This window comes from Stegostoma tigrinum, chromosome 3 (genome assembly GCF_030684315.1).
Source record: "Stegostoma tigrinum isolate sSteTig4 chromosome 3, sSteTig4.hap1, whole genome shotgun sequence".
Lineage (NCBI taxonomy): Eukaryota > Metazoa > Chordata > Chondrichthyes > Orectolobiformes > Stegostomatidae > Stegostoma > Stegostoma tigrinum.
Window position 1 is genome coordinate 120231863 of NC_081356.1, and position 17441 is coordinate 120249303.

General features: G+C 42.6%; 1 protein-coding gene across 2 annotated transcripts in view; it reads left to right on the forward strand.

Moving 5' to 3' along the window:
- LOC125451069 (N(4)-(beta-N-acetylglucosaminyl)-L-asparaginase-like) overlaps positions 1-17441 on the forward strand; it is a 36054-nt gene that overhangs the window by 7931 nt on the left and 10682 nt on the right. For both annotated transcript variants that reach the window (XM_048527774.2, XM_048527775.2), the window contains exons 2-7: positions 1276-1429; positions 2418-2530; positions 7402-7514; positions 7645-7762; positions 9576-9651; positions 14402-14509. In XM_048527774.2, the coding sequence (XP_048383731.1) occupies positions 1276-1429; positions 2418-2530; positions 7402-7514; positions 7645-7762; positions 9576-9651; positions 14402-14509 (682 nt within the window). The remainder of the gene's footprint in view (positions 1-1275; positions 1430-2417; positions 2531-7401; positions 7515-7644; positions 7763-9575; positions 9652-14401; positions 14510-17441) is intronic.

A 17441-nucleotide genomic window follows, 5' to 3' on the forward strand; every position in this document is an offset into this window, starting at 1 on the left:
GCCTCATTGGATGCGTCACAAAGATGTACTCTGTAACATTCCCCTTAATCTGCAATGCCCCTTTTTGAATCTCCTTTTTATATCCCTCTCTGTTTCACCTGAAACATTTAAACCTTGGAATGTTGAACTACCAGTCCTGCCTTTCTCTCAACCAAAATTCTGTAATGTCTACACATTGTAATCCCATCTACTAATCTAGGCTCCAAGCTCACCTGCCCTAGTGCTGTACTCCTTGCATTAAAATAGCACCAGTTCATTAATCTCACATGTTCTTCCTATTAGACTTGCTTGACTCAACCTCTACCTTCGTCTCAATCACTCCACATGCTGACCTACTGCTTTGGTTTCAGAAGCCCTGCCACACTGGTTTAAACTGTACCAAGTGGCACTAGCAAACCTCTCTGCAAGGACATTGATGCTCTTCCAGTTTAGGTGTAACGTGTTCTTCTTGTACAGGCCCTGCCTTCCCTGGAAGAGATCAAAATCATCCAGATGACTGATCTCTGTCTTCTACATCGACCATGCATTCAGTTTATAATTTTGCCCTCACTAGCACTTGGTGCAGGGAGGAATCCTGAGATTACAACTCTAAAGATCATGCTTTCCAACTTTCCACTCGACTCCTTTAATTTCTCTTGCAGAGCCTCGTTTCTCTTTTTGCTTATGTCTTTAATATGAATCACGACCTCTGGCTGCTCACCCTCCCTTTTCAGAATACTGCCTCAGAGACATCCTTGATCCTGGCAGCAGGGAGGCAACATACCATCCTGGAGTCTCTGTAGAAATGCCTGCCTGTGACTGTAATTATAGAGTCCCCTAGACAGATGAGGAGAGGTTGTTTCTACTTGTGAAACAGTTTAGCGCAGAGGGCATCATCCCAGTGAGGAGATACCCATTTAAGACTGAGATGGGGAGGAATTTTTTCTGAGGATAATGAATCGGTGGATTTTTTTTTAACTGTAGAGGCCTGTCAACACTGGATTGTTGAGTATATTCAGGACTAAGACAGACAGATTTTTAATCAATAAGGGAATCAAGAGTTATGGGGCAAAGACAGAAAAGTGGATTTGAAATGATCAGATTAGTCATGATTTTATTGCAGGCCTTAGCAGACTTGATGGGCTGAATGGTCCACTTCTGCTACTTCATCTTATAGACACCAGTTAGAGATGATAACACATATGGCCTTGTCAGCTACACCCAAATCCAAAGAGAGAAAACAAAAACTGTTTTCTACCTGTTATTTGGATTAAATTGGATATGTTTTGCATTTAGCATGGGACACTCTTCATTCTGGAGGTTCAGCTTTGGATGCAGTAGAGAAAGGTTGCAGTCAGTGTGAGTTTGAGCAGTGTGATGGCACTGTGGGATATGGAGGAAGCCCGGATGAACATGGGGAGACAACACTGGATGCCATGATTATGAATGGGTAAGTCAAAAACTGACCACTGTGCAAAATAGAATTTTATCCGTTTGCAATTGAATCTTCAGGATTGATTTTTGTAATGAATTACACCGATCTGCTTCAAATACCTTCGTTCAAAATAATATGTAACTTCAAAATTTTTGTTTTTTTTCCATTACATTTTATTTGCCTTTCAACCTGTTATACTGACTGCAGTAATAGGCAACTTTGTGCAAAAGTTGAAGATTGGCTGAAAAATCCGTAATGTTTCACGTACTTTATGCTCACATGTTGAAACCGGTTTGTCAAGAACACCCGAACGAGTCTTGCTCTCAATCACTGTTTTTCCACTTGTGTTCCTATCTCTCCAGAGGATAATGGAGTGGTTTTGGAGTCCAATGTGGCCATATTTGTAAAACTGTTAGATTTCCTTACTTAAAGTACATCAGTGACATTAGAACAATTATGGCACGATCTTCATGAGGCCGTATATCTTTACCTCTCTATTTAAATTTCACCATTTGCTGTGGTGGGATTTGAACCCAACATTAGCTTGAGGTTCTGGATTAATTCCAGTGACACTACCACAATGCCACCTCATGTATTCGGTATAAGTTGACCTTTTTTATTTTGATTAATGTTTAGTCTCAAAAAAAACTCAACTTTTACATGACTAAGTATAAGTACTGGAGGAGGATTAGTCTTCCCTTTTCCCACATTCCCTCGATGTTTGAAATGGATCCCCTCACTAAACCTCAGAACTGCACTGTCCATTTTCTTGTACATGGTTGGAAATGCATTTTAATTGAATTGCACACAGTTCGCAATATGTGTAAAGTCCGCATATGATTTATGCAATCTATTTCAAGTTAATGTGATATTTATTATTTTAAAGGAGAACACTGTGAACATAAACTTTGATGTGGCAGAATGATAGCATGACATCTGTTAATTGGAACATAAACATTGAAATTCTTCTCACATTTATATACATATTGTTAAAACCCATCAGTAACACAATTGATGTTGGAGCAGTTGGAAATCTGCGAAGAATTAAAAGTGCAATCAGTGTTGCAAGAGCGGTGATGGAACACACCAGTCACTCATTGTTGGTGGGAGAGTCAGGTAAGTCTCCATTGTTCATTACCAATAAAAGAAACTTGTATTAACATTTTCTTGTTTTTCAATATATTTAATTTATTCATGAAATTTATGAAAGTACATTGTAAACATTGGAAACTTGGCATTACGTATAGTCATAATCCATATCAGTTTTTTTTTCTTATGCTGTATGCCCACTAATGTGTTTACAAATGCAGCTAATATTCACAAATTTCATTACATGTCAAACTACAGCCCAAGGGATTTTACCCAGTTTCCAAACCTTTAGCATGGATGGCGTGACAGCCTTTGTTATTTCTGCCCATAGCATCTATGCAGCAGCTGACCTAAGTTTTCTTGCAGCCCTAAATGTGCTGCCCTAGCCTTGTAAATATGTCAGCACACAACACTCGGTGGTAGACAAACACGTTGCAAAGGAAGACTGGAAATTTCAAGCAGTTCAAAGCATATCTTGCACTAACTTCCCAAGCAGCAATTAAACTAACAATGCCTTGCAAAGAAATGACAAACTCAAGTTAAGAAAGGTACACAGGTTTATTGACTGACTGGACAGTGCAAGACGATAAGACCAGGTGCAATTTATTTTTTGTCTTCATTTGATTGATTTTGAGTATTCAACAAAAATCTAATGGCTCCATTTTTATTTGTAGGCAGTTTTTCAAAAAACGTTTCTAGTTTTGCTCAGTTTCGCAATGTACACTCTTCAAAAAAGCACATAGTTATCGTTCATTCTGGATTCATTATCTTACTGTCAGCAAATAATAATGCTGGAAAGCAGAATGTCCTTTAGTTGAAACAATGATTTGGTTTAAATGTATTGGAAAAGATTCATATCACAAAGAGTAAATCATATAATGCTGCATTGTATTGCTGATTGTATTGATTTATTTTTGACGTTTCAGGTCGAGACCCTTCAGAAATGGGGGAGGGGAAGGGGATTCTGAAATAAATAGGGAGACAGGGGAAGCGGATAGAAGATGGATAAAAGGAGAAGATAGGGTGAAAGGACACAGACAGGTCAAAGAGGTGGGGTTAGAGCCAGTGAAGGTGAGTATAGGTGGAGAGATAATAGGTCAGTCCAGGGAGGACGCACAGGTCAAGGAGGTGGAGTGATGTTAGTGGGTAGGAGATGGGGGCAGGGTTTGAGGTGGGAGGAATGGTTAGGGAGATGGGGACTATCTGGGCTGGTTTTGGGATGCAGTCAGGGGAGAGGAGATTTTGAAGCTTATGAGGCTCACGTTAATACCCATGAACTGCAGGGTTTCCAAGCGAAATATGAGATGCTGTTTCTGCATCTTTTGGGTGGCACCATCGTGGCAATGCAGGAGGCCCAGGATGGACATGTCGTCCGAGAAGTTCTGGAGGGGGGCAGTTGAAATGGATTGCGACTGGGAGGTGCAGTTGTTTGTTGTGAACTGAGTGGAGGTGTTCCGCAAAGTGGCCCCCAATCCTCTTGGTTTCCCCAATGTAGAGGAGGCCACAACGGGAACAACGGATATGGTATATCACATTAACAGATGTGCAGGTGAACATCTTTTTGATGTGGAAAGTCTTCTTAGGGCCTGGGATGGGGTTGAGGGGGGCGGTATGGGGCAGGTGCAGCACTTGTTTCGGTTGCAGGGAAAAGTGCCGGGTTGGTGGGGCTGGAGGTTTGTGTGGAGCAGACAAGGGAGTCACGGAGAGAGTGGTCCCTCTGGAAAGGAGATGAGGGTGGGGAGGGAATAATGTCTTTGGTGGTGGGGTCAGATTGCAGATGGCAGAAATGTCAGAGGATGATGTGTTGGATTTGGAGGTTGGTGGGGTGGTACGTGAGGACGAGGGGGATTCTGTTTTGGCGGTTATTGCAGGAATGGGGTGTGAGGGATGAGTTGCGGGAAATGCAGGAGACACGGTTGAGGGCGTTCTCGACCACTGCAAGGGGGGGAGGTTGCGGTTCTTGAAAAAAGAGGCCATCTGGGATGTTCGGGAGTGGGCTGCCTCATCTCGGGAGCAGATGTGGCAGAGGCAAAAGAATTGGGAATAGAGGATGGCCTTTTTACAGTAAGGTGGATGAGGGGTCATCTCTGACACCTCTCTCTCCTTCCTGGACCTCTCTGGAATCCACCTGGAAACCAATATCCATTTTAAACCTACTGACTCCCACAACTACCTGCAATATTCCTCCTTTCACCCACCTTCCTGTAAAAAGAGGGATCACTCTCTTCGTGACTCCCTCGTCCACTCCACACTCCCCTCCAGCCCCACCACCCCCGGCACTTATCCCTGCAACCGAAGCAAGTGCTACTCCTGCCCCATACCTCCTCCCTCACCCCCATCCCAGGCACCAAGAAGACTTTCAACATTAAACAGATGTTCACCTGCACATTTGTTAATGTGATATACTGTATCTGTTGTTCCCGTTGTGGCCTCCTCTACATCAGGGAAACCAAGTGGAGTCTTGGGGACTGCTTTGCGGAACACCTACGCACAGTTCGCAACAAACAACTACACCTCCCAGTCACGATCCATTTCAACTACACCCCCCCCCCCCCCCCCCCCCCACCCCAGCATGGACAATATGTCCATCCTGGGCCTGCTGCATTGCCACGATGATGCCCCCCAAAAGATGCAGGAACAGCATCTCATATTCCGCTTGGGAACCTTGCCGTTCAAGGGTATCAATGTGGATTTCACAATCTTCAAAATCTCCTCCTTGACTTGTCCGTCCTCCCTGGACTGACCTATCCTGTCCCTAACTCCCCACCTACATTCACCTTCACTGGCTCTAACCCCGCCTCTTTGACCTATCTGTCTCCTCTCACCCTATCTTCTCCTTTAATCCATCTTCTATCCGCCTCCCCTGTCTCCCTATTTATTTCAGAAACCTCTTCCCCCTCCCCCATTTCTGAAGAAGGGTCTTGACCCGAAACCTCAAACTTTCCTGCTCCTCTGCTGCTTGGCCTGCTGTGTTTATCCAGCTTCACGCCATGTTATCTCAGATTCTCTAGCATCGGCAGTTCCTACTATCTCTGTATTGATTTATTTGTTTACTTACTGGGAGAAACGTAAGTCAGGTTTTTGCAAAATGAACAAGACCTTTTTCTTAATTTGCTTAGAAGTAGATCTTAAATAATTAACTAATTGCTTGAGATAAAGGATGGTTCTTGCAATCTTTAATGATTCTGTGCCTCCTGCCTCCAGTCTCTAGTGATGCAAGAATGATATTGTTCGCCATAGAAGGGAACAGACTTAATTCTCCCTTTTTTGCTTGAAATTGCTGTCAAGATCAAATTGACTTTGGTCATATTTCCTTTCCTGATGTAGGAGCAAAATATTGCTTATGCTGGAAATCTGACATAAAAACAAAGTGCTGGAGTTGACGTTTTGCACAGTTCTGAAAGTAGAGTTTGGACTTGAAATGTTAACTTTGTTGCTGTCTCCACAAATACTGCCAGAGTTGCTGAGTTTATCCAGCACTTTGTTTTCACTCTGACCATCAACTTAACCATCAGGCGCAATGTTCCCGAATCTCTCTGGGAATGGTTAATTGAAAATAGTCCAAGCTGAGGAAAACCTAATGCAATCTAGAGATTGCATCCCTTGCATTGCTTTTTTTTGAGGTTGAGCTGGTCTGAATTTAGCTCTGGCCAGCCCATATGAGCACATGGCCTTTGATATATTTTGTGCCAGTTCTTAAATATGTTGACAGACAGCCAAAACTTCATTCCTGGGTCGATTTGGTGTACAGAAAACTGATACATTTGAACATGCTAAGTGGGTGGCACGGTGGCTCAGTGGTTAGCACTGTTGCTTCACAGCGCCAGGGACCTGGGTTCAGTTCCACCCTTGGGTGACTGTGTGGAGTTTGCACATTCTCCCCGTGTCTGCATGGGTTTCCTCTGGATGCACTGGTTTCCTCCCACAGTCCAAAGATGTGCAGGTGGGGTGGATTGGTCATGCTAAATTGCCCGTAGTGTCCAGGAGTGTTTAGGTTAGGTGGGTTAGACATGGGAAATGTAGGGCAATGTGTCTAGGTGGGATGCTCTTCAGAGGGGCAGTCTGTGGAATGGGGGAAGTACCACCAGTCAGTGGTCTGCCTGGAATTCATTTCCCAATCTTTGTATTGCTAAAAGATAATTAAAGGTCTGAGACTTAGAAGGTCAGTTGCAACATCTTGGTGCACTTAACAAGATGAATTGGGGACTGTATAGACAGGGGCACAGTTAGGCATTTCTGTCCCTGTGAGTGAGACTCTAGAATGATGTGTTTCAAATGTATAAGTCATGTTTCAACTGCATAAGACTTCAGTTAGGCTATGTTTGGAGTATTGTATCCAATTCTGGTCACTACAGTACTGGAAGAATGTGGAAGCATTGGAGAGGCTACAAAAGATGTTGCCAGTGTTGGGGTATATCACCTTTAAGCAGAGGTTGGACAAACTTGGATTGTTTTCTGTTGAGCATTGGAGGCTGAGTGGCAACCTGATGGAAGTTTACAAATTTAAGAGATGCATGGATAGGATGGATAGTTGGACTCTTTTTCCCAGGATTGAAATGTCAAAAACCAAGGGGCATACATTTAAAGTGAGACGGGGAAAAGTTTAAAGGAGATGTGCAGGACAATTTTGTTTTACAGCGAGTGGTAGGCACATGAAAAATGCTACCGATGTTAGAAGCGGATACGATAGCAACATTTAAAAAGCATTTAAACAGACATAAGAACAGGTAAGGAATAGAGGGATACAAACCATACACAGGCAGATGGATTTAGTTTAGAATGGCATTGTCATTGGCACAGAGATGCTGGGTTGAAGGGCCTGTTCCTGAGCTGTACTGTTCTATGTATCAATGCAATGTCTTTGAACTTTTCACATGAAGGTAATGTTTTTCCAACAGCATCAATCTTTGCTCAAAATATGGGATTCCTCAGTGAAGACTTAACATCAAATAAATCTCTGTCCATCCATGCAGAATGGCTGAGCAAAAAATGCCAGCCCAATTTCTGGAAGGTGAGTGTCACTTTTGTCAAGGATGACGCTTTTAAAATATTCTAACTTGTTTTCTGATGTGATATGAAAATTAGTAAGACTTTTATGATATTACCAACTATTGTGTTTTTACAAATATCGATTTTCACAGAATGTCTTTCCAAATGCTAAAACTTCTTGTGGACCGTATAGGCAAAAGAAGGGGCAGTGGTCAAAAGGACATAGAATGCCAGCGCATGAGGCCAATGTTCACAAACATGACACCATTGGTAAGTTCTTTCCAAACCTGCAATGTCTACCACCTTGAAGGGAATGGCACGGTGACTCAGTGGTTAGCCTCACAGCGCCAGCGACCCTGGTTCGATTCTACCCTCAGGTGACTGTCTGTGTGGAGTTTGCATGTTCTCCCCGTGTCTGCATGGGTTTTCTCCCACAGTCCAAAGATGCGCAGGCTAGGTGAATTGGCTTTGCTAAATTGGCCACGCTCTGTCGGTCGGTGTGGACTTGTTGGGCCGAATGGTCTGTTTCCACACTGTAGTGTTTCAATAATACAAGCAGCTGCTTCAGAACGCCACCACTTTCAAATACTCTTGCAAACCAAACACCATCCTGCCTTGGAAATATGCTGTTTATTTACCCTTTTGGATCACTGTCCTGGAATTCCTTCCCTGATATTACTTTGGGAATATCTACTCCCATTGGAGTGTAGCTGTTCAAGAAGGCAGCTTGTCATTACCATGTTCTTGAGGGTAACAAAAGATGGGCAATAAATGCTGGCCCAGCCGGTGATGCCCACGTCTCATGAATTAGTTAAGAAACAAATACATGCTTGCACAGAAAGAAGGTAGACAGATAATTGGTTTATTGGAAAAAAATTATCTAGGCTGCATTACAGGTATTCATAGTTCACCACATATCTATAGACAATAATTAAAAGGGAAATATGATATAAATGAATTGTACAACTGTGAACTTTACCATATATAAATAATTCAAAATAAATTGCAAAAAGTAGACCTCTTTAATTTCTAGATTAAATTGGTAATAAGATTGTTAAGAAGGCATACAAAACACTTGCCTTTATCAGTGTGGCACAGAATATAATTGTTGGATCTGTACCGATCTTTGGTCAGGCCTCAGCTGGAGTACTGTGTGCAGTTCTGGTCACCACACTATAGGAAGGATGTGATTACACTCGAGGGGGAGGCACGCTCGATTCACCAGGATATTTCCTGGGATAGAGCACTTCAGCTCTGAAGAGAAGCTGGATAAGCTTCGGTGGTTATCTTTGGAGCAGAGAAGTTTGAGTAGAAAACGAAAGAACTGCGGACACTGCAAACCAGGAACAAAAACAGAAGTTGCTGGAAAGCTCAGCAGGCCAAGCAGCACCTGTGAAGAAAAAAATCAGAGTTGATGTTTTGGGTCCAGTGACCCTTCCTCAGAACTTAACCTCCATTTAAGAAACGTTAACTCTGATTTATAATTTCACAGATGCTGCCAGACCTGCTGAGCATTCCCAGAGAAGTTTGAGTGTTGTCCTGATTAAAGGTGTAGACATTTTCCACTTAACCTGCTCAGTTGCATCATTGCATATCTCTGGTGCAGGTGGGTCCTCAACAGGGTAACCTTGCAACCTTTCAAAAGTACTTGGATAAGCACTTGAAATGCCATAACATTCAAGGTTATGGGCCACGTGCAGGAAAATGAGAATAGTGTAGTTAGTGCAGGCACTATAGACACAATAGACCACAGAGCCTCTTCTGTGCTGTATTAATCTCTGATCAATGAAAGATCTACTGCACTCTGCAGTTTGTATTAAAGCTCACTCATAGTATGCTGTCAGATTGAGTTCATTAAATTCTCAATCATTTACATGTGGTTTATGACTTTCATAAAGTAGTCGTTTGGGATTCAGCATGATTCATTTTATGTCTTTTATGTGAAGTTTTCTCCTGAATTCCATTGCACGTTACTTATGGCCACACCTGCATGAACGTCAAAATGAACTTTACAGCTACTCATGCAGTTGTGTGGAGTTATAGATTCCTGTATGATGTTCTGTCATTGAATTTTTGAAATTAGGTATGATTGTGATTGACAAGAGTAGAAGCATAGTGGCTGGAACATCTACCAATGGTGCAATGCATAAAATCCCAGGGTATGTATTTTTCTGTTTTAAACCTTCCAGTTAATCTTTCTGTCTCGCTATCTCTGGCCCGCTGTTTGTCTTGTGCACTTTCTCCTTCTGTCTTGCGCTCGTGTTCGCTGTCTGTCACGTTAGCATTAAGGATTGTCAACTTGACTAAATATTGTTTGGGCCAACAGCTTCATTTACTTTGAAAGTTCAGAGATAGCAAGAACTGCAGATGCTGGAGTCAGAGTCAATACAGTGTGGAGCTGGAGGAGCACAGCAGGCCAGGCAGCATCAGAGGAGCAGGAAAGTTCACGCTTCGGGTTTGCACCCTTCTTCAGGTGCTGATGAAAGGTCTAGTCCTGAAACAACGATTCTCCTGCTCCTCTGATGCTGCCTGATCTGCTGTGTTCCTCCAGCTCCTCACTGCATTTACTTTGAAAGTTCTTTAGCATGTGACGATAAAGTCATCAACATCACTTACAAACTTGAGTGGACCTCTGGCAGTATTTGGGGCTAACTGTTGTTTTTGCTAAATGCCTGCATTTGTTATTGGATCATGAGTTACAGTAAAATGCCATCCCCTTGTGTTACTTTTAGTGTGTGACTTCCGTCAAGTATTTTCTCTTGCCTTGTATTTTTGTCATAGCTGGCATAATGTTCCAGTTAATTGGAAATTTCACATTAAACTGACACAACAATTAAAGTACGAAATTAAAATCTAGTGGAAAATCCGTCCTGCTCCACTACTGCCGGGGCAGTGAAGTTGAAAATTATCCCCATAATGTAAAGCCTTGAGTGTTTAACAGATGGCAATTTATTGATATCAACATATGTTTTTAAATGTGTTTCAAACAGTTGACTGAATAGCACTGCACCTTCTAAAATCGATTTGAAAGCAGCCCAGCCCCCCCACATTTATTTTGTCACAATGGTTGGAGCATATTATCTGATGAATTTTGTTGTAATAATTAGTGTTAACATCCCCTGACAGCTTGTTTACAACAACCACTTGTATTTACAATGTGCCTGCAACACAAAGTCTCCTTCAAAAGTACTTCACAAATAATGATGCTCAAGAAAATGTTGCCACAATGAGATATTAGGGCAAGATGAGATGTGAGTTTAAGGGATAATGGGAACTGCAGATGCTGGAGAATCCAAGATAACAAAGTGTGGAGCTGGTTGAACACAGCAGGCCAAGCAGCATCTCAGGAGCACAAAAGCTGACGTTTCAGGCCGAGACACTTCATCAGAAAAGGGGGATGGGGAGAGGTAGGAAATGGAGGTGTGGCTTGAGGTGGGAGGAGGTGATAGGTGAGAGAAAGAACAGGTAAGGGAGGCGGGGACGAGCTGGGCTGGTTTTGGGATGCACTGGAGGGAGGGGAGATTTTGAAGCTTGTGAAGTCCACATTGATACCATTGGGCTGCAGGTTTTCCAAGCGGAATATGAGTTGCTGTTCCTGCAACCTTCGGGTGGCGTCATTATGGCACTGCAGGAAGCCCAGGATGGACATATCGTCTAAGGAATGGGAGGGGGAGTTGAAATGGTTCACGACTGGGAGGTGCAGTTGTTTATTGCGAACCGAGCGGAGGTGTTCTGCAAAGCGGTCCGCAAGCCTCTGCTTCATTTCTCCAATGGAGAGGGAGCCAAAATGGGTACAGCGGATGCAGTATGCCACATTGGCGGATGTGCAGGTGAACATCTGCTTGATGTGATCTTGGGGTTTGGGATGGGGGTGAGGGAGGAGGTGTGGGGGCAAGTGTAGCATTTCCTGCTGTTTCAGGGGAAGGTGCCGGGTGTGGTGGGGTTGGAGGGGAGTGTGGAGTGGACAAGGGAGTCCCGGAGAGAGTGGTCTCTCCGGAAGGCAGACAAGGGTGGGGATGGAAAACCCTGCAGCCCAGTGGTATCAATGTAGATTTCACAAGCTTCAAAAATCTCCCCTCCTGCCAGTGCATCCCAAAACCAGCCCAGCTTGTCCCCGCCTCCCTAACCTGTTCTTCCTCTCACCTATCCCCTCCTTCCACCTCAAGCTGCACCTCAATTTCCTACCTACTAACCTCATCCCGCCCCCTTGACCTGTCCATCCTTCCCGTACTGACCTATCCCCTCCCTACCTCCCCGCCTATACTCTCCTGTCCACCTATCTTCTCCTCTATCCATCTTCAGTCTGTCTCCCCCTCTCTCCCTATTTATTTCTGAACCCTCTCCCCATCCCCCTTTTCTGATGAAGGGTCTAGGCCCGAAATGTCAGCTTTTGTGCTCCTAAGATGCTGCTTGGCCTGCTGTGTTCATGCAGCTCCACACTTTGTTATCTGTGAGCTTAAGGAGTATCTTAAGGGGAAAAGCGAGGAAGGCAGAAGGAATTTCCAGAGCTGAAGAAATCCTTTGGTCGGTTAGAGCTGAGGAGAGTTTTGGAAGATGAAGTCCAGAGGTTAAGAAGTCAAGGAAAATGGTTTCAGCAGTTGATAAGCTGAGTCGGATGATTTCATGGAGGTGTAATTAGGTCTTCTTAGTGATAGTACAGACGTGTCTTTAGGAGCTCATGTCTGTGTCATGTGTGACACCAAATCTAATTCAACAGGGAGGGGCAAGAATTTAATGGCCAGGTAATGGTGTTTATGGCAGGGATCAAAGCAACATTTAGTTAGACTAATTTCTGTTCATTTAGTACTCGATGCCACACAGTCTGATAATTCCGAGACTGGAGGCATTGAGAGAGGTTATCATTCATAGGGCTGAATATTGCTGTAGGGATTGAACATTCGAGTTAGGAGGGCTGAACTAATTCCCCTCTGCCACTGATGACAACAAAGCTCTTGACTTTTAAAAGCCATGATGTGGAGGTGCTGGTGTTGGTCTGGGGTGGACAAAGTCAGAAGGTTCACCTGACAAAGGGGCAGTGCTTCGAAAGCTTGTGGTTTCAAATGAACCTGTTGGACCTTAACTTGATGAGGCGTGCCTTCTGACATTGACCTTTAAAAGGAACTGGTTTTGGCAATTACAATATTAGGTTTTCTATAGGTCAGTATCAGAAACAAATCAGCCAGTTTTCTCAAGTTAACAAATGGAGAATGGGTTTTTGTTTTCAAAGACTGTTGAGAAGTTGAAATACATTTGCAATCCAAGAATGATCCTGAAATTGAGCAGTTTTCGCAGACAGAAGCAGAACCCGATAGTGATCCAACCATATCTGGTGGTGAAAGACGAAACTTATTTGCCATATCTGTTTGTTCGAGAACAATCACAATCATTATAGTTGTTTGACCTCTACATTCAAGAGTGCGTGTCCTTTGTGACTGAAAGAAGAGGCGTTGAAGAACCGACCATGGTCAGAGAGAATATAGGGACTAGAGCATCAAAAATGGACGTGAGGTTGGGTTTTGGATTACTAAACAAGGAGAAAATCCCAGGTTTTATACCTAATTTGTGTCTAGTTAATTTCTTGCCAAAACCTTCACCATTCTGATGACAGCTGTGCCTTCAGCTTTTGTTCAACTCCAGAATTCCTTTCCTAAATCTTTGTCTCTTTTTAAGGAGCTCCTACAAAAAAAACATGTTTTTTGACCAGGCTTTTGGCCAACAATTCCATTATCTTGTCTATTTGGCTTGTTGTCAGTTTGATTTTGTTGACCATCGCTCCTGTGACCATGTCAGTGGTGCTTTGTAAATACAAGTTGTTTTGTGGTATTGCGGTCAGCTGCACGCAAGCCTTTAATTATTTGAGGTAGAACATGAAAGAAAGGTCTAGGAGCTAATTCTAATCCCTTTGACTCGCATGGAATCATGTATCATGAGATAATGGAAGAAAACCTATTAGCAATGTTTCAAAATTGTTGGTAGGACAATATACTGGAAGGCACAGTGAATATAAATTGTGTAATGCTTAAAAAAATGTGCCAATGTTTGACTTCCCATTTTCAGTGCACCACTGAGTCAATTTCAAGTAAACCTGGCTCTTGGGTAAATGTTTTCGAAGGTACTCATTCGAGAACATTGACTGCTGCGTAAATTATTGTGTTCATTTAGTCCAGAGGCATTCCTTCCCCACTTGCGGAATCATTTGGTGTTGAATTCTTCAGTGAATTAGCATGGTATTTCTAAGAATTTTTTAAACAGCAAAATTTAATTTCTAGGGATGATCCAGATGGAGGAGCAAATTGTTGTGGATGCTAGAATTTATACTGAAAACAACAGATGCTGGACATCACAGTGGGTCGAGCAGCATCCATGGAGAGAGAGCATGTTTCACATCAACTCTGATGATGAATCATCTTGACTCAAAATGTTAGATTGCTCTCTCTCTCTCTCTCTCTCTATGGATGCTGTCTGACCCGCGGTGATCTCCATGATCCAGATGAATATTTACTCAAAAGCAACAGTCATTTTACTTTTGTTTTATTCACACACGGGATGTGGGTGTCTCTGGCTAGGCCAAAATTTCATGCCCGTGCCTAATTGCCCAGAGCAGAGTTAAGAATCAACTATAATACTGTGGGTTTGGAGTCACGTGTAGGCCAGACCAGGTAAAGATAGCAGTTTCCTTCCCTAAAGGACATTAGTGAATCCAGATAGGTTTTCCGGACAATTGGCAACAATTTCATGGTCAGTATCCGAGCACTAGTTCCAGATTCATTATTGAATTCAGATACCATCAACTGCCCTGGTGGGATTTGAACCTGAGTCCCCAGAACGTTCCCTGAGTTTATGGACTAAGAGTCCAGCAATAACACCACTAGGCCATTACCTCCCAATAATTATTTGTGCTTCTCATAGCCGTGTGGGAGATTCACCGATAGCTGGGGCAGGTGCTTATGCCGATAGCACAGCTGGAGCTGCAGCTGCTACTGGAAATGGAGATATTATGATGCGGCTTCTTCCAAGGTACGTCTTTTCTTAACAGATCTGCTTTTTACCAGGTGATAGAGTTCAGAAGTAGGAACAATCTAGCAGGGAGAAAACTTAAGACAGTGGATTTAGTGTGTATGGCTGAGAAGGTGCGTTGCCTTGTAAAGACAGTTACTGAGTTGTGCCCGCACACGAGACCATCAGTGGTGAACGAATGGCCCTTACGGCATAAGGAAACTCACCATTTGCTCCGCTGACAGCTGCCAATTGAGATTTGACTAGCTTTAAAGCAAGAACAGTGTTTGTTCCAGCATGAAGTCTCCAAACGAGGCATCTTTGTGGCTGGGATCAGCACATTTATTTACACAATGCTAAATTCAAAAAAAGTTAAATTTCCGAGCTAATTTTCTTTGAGGGAATGAAACAGCACAGTTCTGAGTTTTGTTTCGAGCTGCAGAGTATGTTCAGTTAAAACTCTTTGATTTCTGCATTCGTTAGCCCTAACATTTTGAGCTATCTTTCTTCTGGAACTGGGATATAAGTACAGTAGGGCCAAACTGTAAACTCCATTTCAATGTGGAGTCTTTGGGTAAGAGCTGTAATGGTGCTCCCTATAGAGCAGAACAATGTCTGTGACAGCAATTTTTGGACTTTTGCATTTTCTTCAATTGTATAGACATTTCATAACTTTCCAGTTGATCCCAGACTAACAATGAGTACTAAGAACCTAATTATTATTATTCCAGCAAATTTAATTTGTGTGATGCAGTAGTCATAATGGATATTTGGCTCAAACAAAGGGAAGATTGGGAGCTTCTTCTTATTGATCACGGGCACTAAAGGATCTTAAAATAGTTACAACACAGAAAGAGGCCATTCAGCCAGCCGTGTCTGTGCGGTATCTCTGTAAAAGCAATTTGAATCGTGCCACTCCCTGGGCATCTCCCCCCCCCCCCCCCCAGCCCTAAAAATGTTTTCTATCCGGATAATGATCCACGTTTCTTTTGAAAGCCATAATTGAATCTGTCTCCAGCTCACTCTTAGAAAGTACATTCCATATCCTAACCACTTGCTGCAGAAGTGAAAGCTACTTTGCTGTTGCTTTTTTTGTCAATCATCATAAATCATGTACCAGAAGACATCAATGAGGACAGACTCTCCTTATCTACTGTCTCCTTTGGAGACCTGCTAAAAAATCTCTTCTCAACCTTCTCTTCTTCAAGGAGAGTGGCCTTAGCTGAGAGTGATTTATTTCTCCAATTTATCTGTGTGTCAGATGTTCCTCATTCCTGGAGTCCTTCTCATCAATCACTTTTCCACCTGAGGCTGCACTGTATTTTATATAAAGTTATCAACATTTTCTTGTTTTCGTAGTTATGCCCCTATTTACAAAATCCATGTGTTTTAGATTCGCTCTTTCCAAGATTCACTGCCATTTTCAGTGAAATATACAGACATCTCCATTCCTGCACACCCTTTTGATTTGTATCCATTGATTTATATTGCCTCTCTACTACTTCTTAACAAAATGAATCATTTCATACTTCTCTGCACTGTTTTCTTCCAGTTGTCTGCCCATTTTTCTTTCTTTAATATGTCCTTTTAAAGAATTACACTATTCTCCTCACAGTTCACAATAATTACAAGTTTTATATCAGCCATAAATTTTGAATTGGTGTCCTGTGCACAAGTCTAGGTCAATGATACATAAAGAAGAATGGAGATCTTTGCACTGATGTCTGAAAAGCAACAAGAAGAGATCCTTAATGTGTAAAAATAACTGTTAGCAATACCTGGGACAGCCTGGTGGCTCTGTGGTTAGCACCACTGCGTCACAGCACTGGGGGACCCAGGTTTAATTTCAGTCTCAGGTGCCTGTCTGTGTGGAGTTTGCATGTTCTCCCTGCGTCTGCGTGGGTTTCCTCTGGGTGCTGCGGTTTCCTCTCACAGCCCAAAGATGTGCATGTTAGGTGAATTGGCCAAGTTAAATTGTCCATAATGCCCATGGAACATGCAGGCTCAGGAAATGTAGAGTGATAGGGATTGGATGGGACACTGTTCAGAGAGGTGCTGTGGACTTGATGGCTCAAATGGCCTGCTTCCACATTGTAGGGATTCTATCTGCTTCCTGTATGCAGTCAATTTTATATGCAGATTGAGAGTAACTTTGCTCTCCCTCCCATGGGTTCTAACCTTGCTCACAAGCTTGGCTCAAATTTGCTGCACTATATCAAATGCTTTTTCCAAGTCTACTTAGAATACATCGACTGCATTATTCTCATCTACACTTTCTACTGCCTTGTAAAAAAAACTTGTGATTTTGTTAAACATGATTTATTCTAAAACTGCCTCTTTATTAAACCTACCACTGTCCCAGCTCCTTCCTGTTTCACCATCCCTTGCATAGCCTTTTCTTCCATGTTAATGACAGTTGAAATGTATTCTTTTGGGACCACAGCTGTGGCTCCTGCTTCCATGTATAAATCCCTTTTGAGATTGTTCATTGGCTTCACTTAGATGTTCTGGAAGGATCAAGGTGGACAAAGAATTCAGAGCCAGTTTTGGTCAAAGTAACTTTTATATCACTGGAGAGGCATGATGTAATTTTGGGGTCGAGGGCAATGTCCATTTCCTTAATTTTGAGGAACTTTTGTGTCACTAAGTTTATGCTAACAGCCCAGTAGATAGTGGGAAGGAACAAAATGTAGAAAGATGCAATTGAGTATTCATAATGGAGAAGTTTAATTATAGACTGGGTTTTGCAATGGTGTAATAGGACAAATAGTGAGATGTTCTGACATATGAACAAGCAAATACTCTTGATCAGTATATTTCCCGATCAGTGGGGAAGAAAGTGCTAGGGCTAGTCACTGGGAAGGAAACGGGACAAATTGAATATATTGCAGTGGGGGAACATTTGGTTAATATTACATCAACATCAAGTTTAGAATAATCATGGAAAAGGACG